The 14,019-nt window shown below is 39.9% G+C and overlaps 1 protein-coding gene across 1 annotated transcript in view; it reads left to right on the top strand.

The window, feature by feature from the left end:
* The window catches only part of MLLT3 (MLLT3 super elongation complex subunit), a 208,000-nt gene that overhangs the window by 144,590 nt on the left and 49,391 nt on the right, over nt 1-14,019 (top strand). The window contains exon 6 of the mRNA XM_024193138.2: nt 8,218-8,820. Within this exon, the coding sequence (XP_024048906.1) occupies nt 8,218-8,820 (603 nt within the window). The remainder of the gene's footprint in view (nt 1-8,217; nt 8,821-14,019) is intronic.

The following is a 14,019-nucleotide window of genomic DNA, read 5'->3' as shown; positions in this document are numbered from 1 at the left end:
TTATTGTTTGCAGTGTTTTTTAGCGTGGAGAGAAAATCAAATGCTTCAGAACACTTAGTTTTTTAAAAACCCAAGGAAATAAATTAAAAAATGTATTTGTTTGCACTAAGATATATACAACACAGAGTATGGGTGAACTTTCATGTATCTCTGCCAGTATGCCCAGTTATTTAGTTAATTCTCATATGTTAATTGAATGTGATGAATGAAAATACTATTGTTTCCTGTGAAATTTTGTGCCTCCCATGCTGTTTTCTTCCAGCTGTTGTTGAGTCATGTAGAGTGATTGCAGAAGGGGTGGTGGTTGATAAGAATGTATCTCACTTAGGTGAGAGTGAATCTGAGTTGTAGTGAGGGGCTGTCCTAGTGGTTGATGTAATTCTTTACATGCATGAATGTGGAGCCAAATTTATCCATGGTGAGCATAATGTTGATACCATGGTTTCAATAAGCACATCAATTTCCTGGTTTAGAAGATAATTTTAAACTGGGGACTTGTTTCTTTTAAAAACCCAACAAGGGCTGCTGGGCTGGGTTTCCATACTACTTAATCCCGCAACTCTCCAAGACTTATTTCACAGCTGTCAAGAAAAGACCCAGGATCAAGCCCTGTTGCTTTGCAGTGTAGATGCAGCCTCACAGGATGCGTGCTCTGGCAGTCCGCCAAAAGTAATCCACAATCCCACAGGCTTTTTTTGTCCTCTAGGTAGTCAAGTTTGGTGGACAGTCAAGTTTTCCCACACTGCACCACCAACAAAGAGCTCGAGCAGCCACATTTTGGGAGAGTGCTAGGAAGTCTAGATTATAGTTGGTTGGACTCAGGCCTTGTCTACACTATGGGGGGAGATCGATCCAAGTTATGCAACTTCAGCTACATGAATAATGTAGCTGAAGTCGACGTACTTAGATCTACTTACCGTGGGGTCCACACTACGCTATGTCGATAGGAGACGCTCTCCCGTCGACTCCCCTTGCATGTCTCATTCAGGTCGAGTACAGGAGTTGACAGGAGAGTGATCTGTGGTTGATTTAGCGGGTCTTCAGTAGACCCGCTAAATGGACTGTCGATGCATCATCGATCACCACGTGTCGATCCCCCGGTAAGTGTAGACAAGCCCTTAGACCCACATAATGCAGGATGCTGGAACTCAGGTTGGGATCTAGGGTTCAACAATTCCTAAACTTCAGTTACAAATGTGTGTAGATGCTCAAGCCTTAGGTTAATAAACACAGGGTCTCGTAACTTGAGTTCTACTGATCCTGGGCTGACGTTGCAGTGTAGGAATTACCCTATAGCTCAGTTATTAGGGCACTCACCTGAGATGTGGGAGATTCAGATTCAAGTCCCTGCTCTCTCTGATTCAGACCAGAAAAAAGACAAATTTTGAAACCTTTTTCATAAAATGGAATTCTTGTTTTCCAGACACCCCTACTGAGGACATCACCCTGGCCTTTGGTTGGCCAAGACATGAAAGAACACAACTAAGAATCAGACTTTGGCCTTCCATATGGAATATAAAAACAGCACTAATCGCTAGATCTTGCCTTTGGGTTTTGTTTTACATAGAACTTAAGCTTTACCCGCACACACACTTCAAAACTCCAGGAAAACGGTCTTGACTAAAATCAGGAATGATTAATGTTTTTGGTTTTGTTTTAATTAGTGGCATGGCAAGTGGGGAAGTGCCTTACCTTCAAACATTCATATGTCATCAGAATTGTTAAGGGGAGTAATAGATTTTATTTACTGCTTAGTGTTTAAAGGCACTTATCTTTCATTAGTATGCCACAAGTACATGCCTTCAAGTAGATAAAAGGTTGTGACAAGGAGGAGGGAGAAAAATTGTTCTTCTTAACCTCTGAGGATCGGACAAGAAGCAATGAACTTAAATTGCGGCAAGGGAGGTTTAGGTTGGACATTAGGAAAAACTTCCTAACTGTCAGGGTGGCTAAGCACTGGAATAAATTGCCTAGGGAGGTTGTGGACTCTCCATGATTGGAAATTTTTAAGAGCAGGTTAGACAAACACCTGTCAGGGATGGTCTAGATAATACTTAGTCCTGCCACGAGTGCAGGGGACTGGACTAGATGACCTCTCAAGGCCCCTTCCAGTTCTATGATTAGTAGAGTGCATAATAATTTGATAGTTGAATCAGGAAGTTTCAAAATCTGTCTAATATATTTAAAATACTAGTGTGGTTTAGACCCACAGTGAGAATGCATTCATACAGAACCGTCTTCTCAGCTAGACTACTGAATTTCCTATCTCAGCCACATTTCATTTATGGTTGGTAGAGCTGGGCAGAGGCCAAATTTTCCATTGTGTAGGAAATTGATTAGATTTTGAGGAATTGGCATTTTCCAGTGGAAAAATATTCCATCCGAAATTTTTTGACCAGCTCTAATGTTTGGACTCCTTACTGCTGGCTCTGAAGGCCTGGCAATACCAGTTTTCTTTTGTTTTTAAATATATACCCATGAAAAATGTCTGTCTTGTGTCTGTCTTGTGGGTCAGTCTCTTATTGTTCCCCATCCCCAAGTTTCTTCTTAGGCTTTTGGAGATTTTTTTCTGGTGTTATGGTGGCTGCTGTGTTTATGCATGTACTATTACTGTATTTTTGACATATTGTTTGAAGAAAGCTCTGGATAGGTTTTTTTAAAATGTCACAAAACTAAATAAAATATTTTAAGTAACAAAAATGCAAATATTACAAACAAAACAATTAACTGTTCCTCTTCCCCTTACATCTATGGGGAGGAAAAGAGAGGTTGCTATTTCATAGTTCTAATATTTGTAAGACATTACAGCTTGTCTACGCAGCCTCAGGTTCAAACTATGAGGGAATGAATAGCAGTGCACACCAAAATGCTACATTGTAACTCCCCCGTGTGGATGCTGCAGGCACAAATTAAAAAATAACCTAGTTTGCGTTAACGTGTTCATTTTCAAACAGGACTACATTCATGTGAACTAGGAATCTAAGTTCACACCTGCAGCATCCACATGGGGGAGTTAAAGTGCAGCATTTTGGTGCACACTTCTGTTCGCACCCCATAGTCCAAACTGTGGGGCAGTGTAGACATAGTCTCAGCTCCTACACTGATGGGCACAGCCTAAACATCTAGATTACACAAGTCCTGAAGAGTTTTCTGTCAGTGTCTTGCTAATTAGATAACAAGTATAGCTGCACAGCAGAATACAGGTACCTTGCTCTAACATCCCATCTAACTGACACACGTTCTATTTGAAAGGCCAACTCTGTTTTCAGAGCAGTTCTACAAACTATATTTTTAAAATTAGTCAACCTCAATACAGGTTGTGGGTTACTGTGACCCTAGCTTGCTCATTGCATTTGTCATGTTCTGCTGCTGTCACATTCTGAATTGTGGTTACTCCAACAGCAGTTCACAAAAGTTAAATGTTTCCCTCTTCCTCATTGTAAACATGTGGCAGTGTAAGGCAGCCAAATAAACCACAGCTACAGATAGGCAGGAGGGTTCCCACCCCCGCTCCCGGGAAACCTCCCCCTCAGAAAACCAGATGCTTATCAGTACAGAAGGGTGAATGAACATCAACTGACGAAAAACAAGATAGTTAAATGCATAATTTTTATATATGTGATATAAAGATCAGGGAATTGTAGATGTATCAGTTCCATGTTTAATTGCACTTCTGTCCCCTCAAGAGCACTCTATGGGGCAGGAACTCGTGTTCCTCTCCCTCCAGAATAGTGTTTTAGGGTTGTGTTTATTCCAGCAGGTCTGATCTTACTTTAGTGCCTGCTATTCTGGTGTCTCTCAAGGGCTTTGACAGTGTTACCAGTGACCAGTCAGCTTTCATGAAGCACAGTTCATTTATTTAGGACAAAAGCATTACAGAGAAAACATACAACAAAACAATAAATGGTCTTCATTCATGTTAAACTTACCAGGCGTTGCCCATCTTCCATATGGAGACCATGGTAGCTTTCAAAAATCTTTCAAACTCTTATAGCAGGGTTTTGTCCTCTTGGTTAAAGTCTCATGTCAGTTTGTGGATCAAGTGAGGGTCACAGAATCAGTTCAGGCTGACACTTTATACAGTTAGGGGTCTTTTTCCCCCCAGTCCTTCTGAAACAGATAAAACCAGTCAATGGTTCAAAGGGCTGGGTAGCTGTATAACCAGCACAGTGACTTTGCATTAATAAACTCCGAGGGATTCCTGGTTCCCCAAAGCCACCCAGTGAGCCAGGAAGACAAAGACCTAGAGCGTTTATCGATACAAAAGTCTTTGAATATTCCATGTACCCCACAGCATCTGACATATCCAGATGTAATAGTCTTTGAAGTTTCCATGCTTCCAGGGTCTTAGATCTATTGTTTCTTCCCATTAGAAGAGAGAGACGTTAACTCCTTCACCCCGGTGAATAACAATACAATGTGAGGGGGAGAAACTGAGTGTCTCATTCTTTCATTTAAAACCCCCCAGAAATTTCCCAGTTCTCCACAGCAGGTACTTCATTGGCTTGGCAACTTGAATGGGGCTTGAGTGAATGCTAATTCAACCAAATTAAGGCCAAAGCCTGAGCTCTCCCTTTAACTTTGTGGTAGTTCCCATTCTCAGCAACAAAATGTTCTTTACAACACTTATACTGTTCTAATTGGCAAATATGCACCAGTCTCTACACATAGCTCTTATTTAGCAAGCTCTCCTTGACTTCCAAAATTTCAAGAAGATTTTAATGATCTCTTTTAAATATTTTGTTTACTGAGATATCAATGGCTACATTGGTCTTCACTCCTGAGTCAAACCAAACCAATATTACAAACCACACTATCTTTCACCCAGGCAAGTGGACTTAGTGATAAATGGTCGCTTAGACCAAAAATCACACATACTGAGGTTGCTTCCAGTCCTAACAGACCAGTCACTTACCCCAACTCAATTTATATCTGAGATCACACACCAAAGCGAACACCTGTTGCCATTTCTATAATGAACTAATTAAAGTTTATTTACTAGGGGAAATAAATTATTTACAGATTAAAGCAAGCATATACACACAAGTGAGTTATCTATGATTCCCAAAGGTGACAGAGATGTGGTAATCTGTCAATTCAAGAGGTCTTTCAGGGCAGACCCAGGCTCTGCCTCAGTTGAGACTTTCTAGCCCTGTGAGAGTTCAGACAGCAAAGAGATGAAAAATCTTCATGTCAACTATTTTTATTTCCACCTTCCAGCATTAAAACCGATGGGACGAGGCCCTCTGCACATACTTCTCTATGGATGGATGAGGCAATGAACAAAGCTGATTTAATTTCTGATAGTCCTCCTGGATGGACGGGCGGGGACGATTCCCATAGCTGGGTTCACAAGTTCAGAACAAACGTTTTCAAAGCTACAAACCAAAATGTACATATTTCTTAATAGCATGGAGTACAGACATTACAAATGAGATGAATGCGTGCAGCAACTTACAGGCATTTGATAGTCTAAATACTAAATACATTCTTATATGACTAATACCTATTTTGAACAAAACTAACCTATATATGAGCTGGTTTGGTTTCCAGCTATGAGGTTGTCAGTTTTGAGCTAACGCCTACGGCCTTGGCCAAAGCTGGCACTTGGTTTACCAGCATCACAATTAGCATAACAAATATATTTTTATAGCAATAAGCTTAAATATCTGACAATCATAATTGGGAGCAAGCTCCCCACACAGGTTAAACACAGAAATTTAGTTGGCATAATTGAACTAAGGTAACCACACATTACAAATTTTGCCATAGATTGATCTATGAAATTCACTGTTGCTGGATATTGTTGAAGTAACTTGCTTAGGAAGATTGAAAGAAGGATTAGATGCTTAGTAAGAACAGTGCTGGCAGTTAGTCGTGTGGAAAAAAATTAGGATGATCAACTCTCATGCTATAGAGTGGAAACTTCTTGAGACAGATGGCAGTTAGAGAAACCCTACACACACACACACACACACACACACACACACACACACACACACGCTATAGTGTCGCACGGTGGCTAAGGTGCTTTGTTTTTTCCTCTTTTACTGAAAAAATTGGTGGAGATCACTGCTTGAAACAGTATATTCAAGTAAAATATTTGGGCCATTGTGCTGTTCCAGTAATTCTTCTGTTTGTGAGCTAGATGATCCTACTGATTTAATTCACTGCTTGTCATCTGGGTTCTATTGTTGCTTTCTAAGCAGGAGAAGAAAAGAGTATTATAGTATGTTGGAATGACTGTGCATGTTGTCAGTAAATGAATCCTATTTGTGTACAAATATCTGTGTATGCACTATTTTACATCATAATTTTATAACCCCCAAGTTACAGTGTTTTGTAGATTTTTTTGTTTGTTTGTTTGTTGTTTGCACACCCAAAACTCCCCTTGGTTCCATGAAGTTCTAAAATTCTTTTTAATTTCTATACCATTTAGACCAGGGGTCGGCAACGTTTGGCAAGGGGCATGCCAGGGTAAGCACCCTGGCGGGCCGGGCCAGTTTATTTACCTGCTGACGCGGCAGGTTCGGCCGATCGCTGCCCCCACTGGCCACGGTTCGCCGTCCCGGGCCAATGGGGGCCGCGAGAAGCGGCGCGGGTGAGCGATGTGCTGGCCGCGGCTTCCCACCGCCCCCATTGGCCTGAAACGGCAAACCGCGGCCAGTGGGCGCCGCGATCGGCCGAACCTGCCGCGTCAGCAGATAAATAAAGTGGCCCGGCCCACCAGGGTGCTTACCCTGGCGAGCCGCGTGCCAAACGTTGCCGACCCCTGATTTAGACTTTTATTTTTGCCACGAAGAAAGGCAGTTTGAGAACTGTATGCAGTCAATTGAATTGTATGCATTTCATCATCAAAATCTGTTTAACATTTAGGAAAACTTGAATAAAAATATGTTTACTTTAAGATAATATTGTGTAATCAACCTATAGGAAAATAATTAGCCTTACTTTGAGCATATGTTACTCGTTGGAAAATGAGTTTTGTTGTTTCAGAATTACTAGTTCAGTAAAAATAAACTTGTTTCTGGGGATAACTAATGTAAGCATTTGATGTTAACATCTCTGGAATGAATGATTTTTCAGAGGTTCTTAGCGCTCTATCAATGTGAGCTGCTGGTGAGGTCAGCATCTTTTGAAAATCAGGCCAGAAACAATGGGGTCAGATCATATGTAATGAGAAGTCCCAGAAATAGCATTTTTAGTGGTTCAAAATGTGGTTCGCTTACTATTAGTACCACTTGAAAGATGCTGGCTCTGCCATATGTTTGGCCTTTAAGATTTTTACAATGGCAAACTTGGGCGAAGACGCACATTACACACCATATCTGCCATTTGCTTGTTTGGTAGGACTACTTAAACATAAGAACAGCTCAAAAGCTTAATGCCATTATCAAAGGTGGAATTAAAAAAATAAGGAAATACCCAACATAAACAAAACCTGGGAAAAAGTAAACAGCAGTATGAGGAAGTGGAACCAGGTAAAGGTTTTCCTCCCCTAGCACAGTCTACTTCACAGCTTTTTTCCCCTACCATGAGTTTGAAGCGAAGAAGACTTCATTAAAATACTGGGTAGCCAGATGGGTTTTAGGAATTATCCACTGATATATCATTTTGTATGAGAAATGAACTGTGGAAAAAGTTGGGGAGAACATAAGATCTTGCTTGAAATGTTGTGGGGGCAACGTGAGTTTTGACCCTCGCATGGTTGTAGTTGTGCTGTAAAGTACAGGTTCCTTACCTGCCTTGTTGTCATAACAGTTTTGCTTTTCACACTGGACATTTTTTATTAGAAATTCCTGAACTTTCTTTTTATGTGCTTTTCTCATTTATACTACTTAAACCCAACTTTGTTCAGAAGTTAAAATTGCCCTAACTACCTGCCAAACAATTTAGAGGAGCATTCTGTAGTGTCTTAGATGCGTTTATTGCACTACAATTCACCGAAAAAGTCCACCTTTTATAACCACTGAGGTACTGTATTCATCTTTTAAAATAAATCGGCTATGTGTTTCTTAAGATAAGATCAGTTTTTTCAAAGGACAAAGATTGCCAATTTTTTAAAAGGGGGAACCTAGAAGAATTGTTTTAACCTATGAATGTATTCCAAGAGTGAACAAATTCTACAGTTTGTAATCCAAGTGTTTAGGTTAAATCTTGTGTTCATACTGTTTTTGTCTTTGTTTTAAATCTCCTCTGTGCTTATCCTTGTTGCAGGACCCCAATAAGAATATAAACACAAACAGCAGCAGCAGTAGTAACAGTTTTTCAAAGCCCCATAAATTAACAAAGGAGCACAAGGAAAAACCGTCTAAAGACTCAAAAGAACATAAAAGTGCCTTCAAAGAACCTTCCAGGGAACACAACAAATCTTCCAAAGAATCCTCTAAGAAACCCAAAGAAAACAAACCACTGAAAGATGAAAAAATAGTTCCTAAGATGGCCTTCAAGGAACCCAAACCCATGTCCAAGGAGCCAAAATCTGAAAATAGCATTCTTACTATAACAGGTGGACAGCAGCAAGAAAAGAAAGCCCCTACAAAAAGGCCCCCCACTACAGATTCTGAGGAACTTACTGCCAAAAAAAGGAAAAAAAGTAGTTCGGAGGCTTTATTTCGAAGTTTTTCTAGTGCTCCCTCCCTGATACTTACTTGTTCTGCTGACAAAAAACAAATAAGGGATAAATCTCATCTTAAGATGGGGAAGGTCAAAATGGAAAGTGAGACACTGGAGAAGAAAAAGCCTACTTTACCACCATTTGATGATATTGTGGATCCCAATGATTCTGACATGGAGGAAAACATGTCCTCCAAATCTGAAGTAAGTGTCTCTTGTTTTCGTTTCCATGTTTTGGGTTGTGTTCCATATTTTTCTTCCTTTTTAAAATTTCTTTCAGGCAACTTTGTTATATCTGTGGATTCTAAATGGGCGTTTAGATCTTTTGTAAATTGTGCAAAATCATGGATGTTAACTATTGGCTATTTAAATGTTCAGATGTTTTGGTTGTATTGTCACTTGGCTCATCAATCTGTTGACATTATAGATTGTTTAGTTGATTTATGGGAAATGTCTGGAATTAACAATGACCTATCAATTTATTCCCCTTCCAAAGAAACCAATTTCACCTTTTGTGAGAGATTGGGTTGTAAGGGTTTTTTTCATGCTCTGTGATGAGGATTTGTATTAAGAGGCAAGAAAACTCTGTGGTAGGTTCTATTAGTTCTATTAGTTACTGAGATGTGAATAAAATATTAGTTCTATTAGTTACTGAGATGTGAATAAAAGAAATATTAAAATATAATAGCTGCCGATATGCTGTTTTCAGAGGGCAAGTGTATGGTGCAGTAATCTACGCACATTCCCTTCTTACTAATAACAATGTTGAGAACACTTGCGTCCTGATTAAAGCATAGCTTTTTGTAACACAGATTTTTTTTTTCTCCCTGGGGAAAAAAGCTCTATAATGAGCCACTGAAGATTGTTGTGATTTCATTGAAAGGATATTTCTGTAAGAAGTTATATAATAGCATTCTATAATAGTACTAGAGAGACAGCCACTTCAGTATCAATAGGCATTTCTGGGTTGGGGTAGAGGGAATGGTAACTACTAGTGCTCCTCTTCTCACCTTCTACCACTTCCAAAAGTGCAGATCCATTGCTTCTTGCTAGCTTTTGTTTGCACTGCTACATGATACTTGAGTTATAGCACTTGGGCCACTAGAGAGCTGTTTAGGTGTTAAGTTGGTAGTAAATATTTATATTCCAGCAGCACCCGGAGACCACAATCAGAATCAGAGGTTGTGCTCTCTGCTGTACAGATGTTGAGGTAGAACAAAGTCTCTGCCCCAAAGAGTTTACATAGTAACAACAGAACTAATATACAAAGACGGGTAGGGAGGGAGACAATTAAATATATACACTTTATATATGCAGTATATTGGTATATTTCTATATTTATATTTGCAACATTTTTTTTAGTTTTTTTAATTACACAAATAGCAATATTTTCCAACTGCCCTGAGTCTTGCCATTTAACATTGGCTACTTTCTTGTAGTTATCACAGCCGAAGTTGGCCTGGAGAAGGGATTAAAAGGAGGAATGATCAGATCACATATCAAGGAGAACAATCCACACGTAACGGGTGGTGTTGAAGTAAGGATGAAGAGGTTTGTGGGAATGAGCAGACAAGTGGGTGGTCAAGGTTGGTGTCTTTGGCTGAACAGAATGGCTGTGAGTAACAAAAACAAGTGGATAAGGTCAGAGAGACAGAGTCTGAAGGGTCTTGAAGGTCAGGCAGAGAAACTTGAACTTGATATAGTGGAAGAAGTAGAGCCAGTGGAGGGATTTAAAGAGGGCAGTGTTTGGAGAGATTGGCAAGGGAACCCGGTCTTCAGTAGCTCCATTTGATATGGATCAGAGAGTGAAGTGAGTGTTGAGGAAGAGGTTACAGTAATCAAAGCAGGAGATAAGTTTCAGCTGTGGACAGGTAGGATAGGAAGGATATTATGGAAGAAGCAGCAGTAAGATTTGGAAACAGCCTAGATATAGGGGGTTAGAAAGAGAGAGAGAGAGAATCAAAGATGACCCAAGCTTACAGTCTTGACAGACGGGAAGAAGGACACTGTTGTGAACAATGACCCAGAAGAGGGCTCTGGAGGAAAGATAGGGAAGTTCCATTTTGGCCAAGCCAAGTTGAAGTTGAGTGGAAGGCATCCAGCAGGTAATGGTGAGATAGTCGAGATGTGGCTACAGCGACACAGATTGGGAGTGAAAAAACAACTTTGTGAGTGACTTGTATTTTAGCTTTTTAAAAGCTGATGAATATGAATTGCTGCAGTAATTCATAGATTTCTTTACATGGAATCATTTGTATTAGATGTGAAGTGGATTTATATGCTCACCACAATGAAGGGGTGTTTTTTTGTTACAGTTAGCCATATATTAGTTGCTGGTTACTTTGTTTTAAAATGATATGCCAGTTGGTTTATATACTGATAGTTTATGGGCATTTCGGTATCTTTATAGCTTGTCAAAGAGTTTGCAATCATATAGCCTTCATCATCCCCAGAATTGTACTTTAACATATCTAGAAACTCCAAAATGGAAGGAAGACAGGTAAATCATAGCAAACTTTTAGTAGTACAATCCAGCTCAAAGTATGAGCTATTTTTTTGTTGTTGGCTGTATTTTGGTGAATGGGAATATATCTTTTTTTTGAGACCAGGCATGGCAAGTGTAATTATTATTGTCTGAGAGTATGGTACAGCAGTTTCCTGGTAACTCTGTACACTTATGTCCATTGGTAATGCTTGTGGCCAGGATAGCATGATTAATATATATGATCTTCATGAAGATTTGGTGTCCATGCTTTTTTGGTGGGGAGTAGGCAGGAGAGCACTGCTCAGATGAACTGATAACGAAGAAGTCTAGTAGTCTGACCCATTTTGAGGTGTCTGAGGCAATCAATTTGTTTTGTGCCTTCCAATGAAAGGAGATAATGCCAGAATATTTCTGCATGTAAATAGTTAGGCCAGCATTTATAAAAAATTGTATGTTTCTGATACCAGATTAGTGATGTGCTGTCAAAACTCCAAAAAGGAGCAACCTCTATGTCAACTGCTGCTATGTGTTACCGTCCATGGGCAAAATATGACCCGAGTCGCACATTCTTGGCCAAAATCCATTAGTCCTTTCTCCCACTACCACCCAAATCCCTAGCCTTCTGTCCTTCAACCTTTGACCCACCACTCTTGAACCCATTCCCTAGCATCGTATAGAGGATCTTAAATAATCCTTCCACCTGGTAGTTATTCTACATCAGCAGGAGTGGTGGTGGCAGGTGGATTGTCCCGGAGCTTATCTGTAGGGTGGTTGGTTGGCTGAGTAGTGGATTGTCTTCACCTCACTATCTGAGAGGGAAGAGCTCTGCAAATGGAGGAAAGGAGAAGAGAGAGGAGAAAGAAGAGCTTCCCCTTTGCTCTCCCTTACTCTAACACTATTCCTTTTGGTTTTTGAGATAGGCCAGTCTCCCCTGAGTGCTAGCGGTTTCCCCTTGCATTACATTGTTTTTGCACTTCTGAAATGCTTATGTGCATGTCTGGATTTCTGTATGCCTCTAACATGTATAATAGTGATCCAACAAGAACTAGGGGTCACCAAATGAAATTAGTAGGCAGCAGGTTTAAAACAAACAAAAGGAAGTATTTTTTTCATACAATGCATAGTCAACCTGTGGAACTCCTTGCCAGAGGATGTTGTAAAGGCCAAGAGTATAACGGTTCAAAAAAGAACTGGATAAATTCATGGCGGATAGGTCCATCAATGGCTATTAGCCAGGATGGGCAGGAATGGTGTCCCTAGCCTCTGTTTGCCAGAAACTGGGAATGGGCAATAAGGAACGGATCACTTGATGATTACCTGTTCTGTTCATTCCCTCTGGAGCACCTGGCATTGGCCACTGTCGGAAGACAGGATACTGGGCTAGATGGATCTTTGATCTGACCCAGTATGGCCCTTATGTTCTTATGTAATTCTCATTCTACTTAGTATGTTAGAAAAAAAATTATACAAATAGATATTTGAAGAAATAAAATTTTAATTAGAGTAGGAGAAATGAGAGAGAATTGCAAAATCCAAGCAGAAAACATTAAAAAAAACAAAAAAACAAAAGGGTTCCTTAACCTATCCTGAATTATTTTCAAGGATCATTCCTCTTCAGAAGAAAACTGAACTTAGAACAGTGAAGTGACCTAAGACTAATTTTTTTTTTAAAGTTGGGTATATTTTCTGAAAACTTTTGCCTAGCCTGCACATTCATCTGTTTTTAAATGCAACTTGCCTCTTGAGATAAGAGTTTTAATCACTTCTCTTAGCAGACTTGATCTGTGATAGCCTCTTCTATGGGGAGATGGGTGGAGGCAGGGAGAAGGGAATTAAAATACTCCCTAAACGTAGTAGAGGAATCTCAGTGGATATCGACACTATGTGTAGGGGTGGAGGTGCTGGTTAGTGTGGAAAGGAACTCTTCAAACCACCCAAGTGGAATTTTTATTTTAACTCTCCTTCTAGCTTGTTGTATGCCTCCTCTGCCCCACCCTATTCATAGCCCTGTTTAAACTGTCCGGAACCGGCAATAAATATCCCACTGTGGAGGCATCAGCTTTTGATTTTCACATGATGGAAGCTTGTCACAAGCAGAGAAGGTCTTTATTTTATTTCTAAAGTGGCTTTTTAATGACTGTTCCCCTAGTGCATGCAAAGGCTGTAAAACTGGGAAGGTACATAGCTGAACAGAATCCTCTTTATAGGATGGGACTAGTAATGTTACAGCTATGGTTGAGATGGCATTTTCATTCTAAATCCTTGTTGCCAGTGACTTTATAACTTTCTGAAAAAAATTACCTGTAAGGCTGAAATTGCTCATGTTTCTTGTCAGTCTTGGGGTGAAATAATTTTAACATGTTAAGAGAAGATTCAGCATTGTTAAGACTTAGCAGTTACCTAGAGCTTCACAGATAAACTAAAATCATTTCAAAAGTTCAAATTCTGCAGACATAAGCCTTTACTTCAGGCATGTAGTATTATTATTTGACTCTTCACTCAGTCAGTTTTCCCTTTTTCCCCTTAAGAGAGAATTTAAGGCAAAAAGGAAGGCCACTGCAACACTAATTGGGATTGTAAAGCTACAGAAATCAAGGAAATGTGTGCTACTTTGGGAGCTCTATAGCCCAATTTATGTAGACTGGGAATTGGGGATTTCTGACACTATTATGAGCATTTAGAGTTTATGGTGCTTAATGATTCTTAATGTGTGTTCTGTAACTTGGCTGTTGTGATCCTACTGCATCTGACTTTTTTCAGTATCCCAATTCAAACTCCACAGGTGCCTTCATTTTTAATACAAAGTAGGATTCCAAGACGCAAGCGCCATTTGCAGTGCTGTTTATCACTTGTCAGTGATTGCAGTGGAATACCCGAGGGATACCTTGACATTGAATTAAAATACAACTGAAATTCAG

Source organism: Terrapene carolina, unplaced genomic scaffold (assembly GCF_002925995.2).
Source record: "Terrapene carolina triunguis isolate 2854851 unplaced genomic scaffold, T_m_triunguis-2.0 Scaffold113, whole genome shotgun sequence".
Lineage (NCBI taxonomy): Eukaryota > Metazoa > Chordata > Testudines > Emydidae > Terrapene > Terrapene triunguis.
This window is presented reverse-complemented; position numbering and strand designations above follow the sequence as displayed.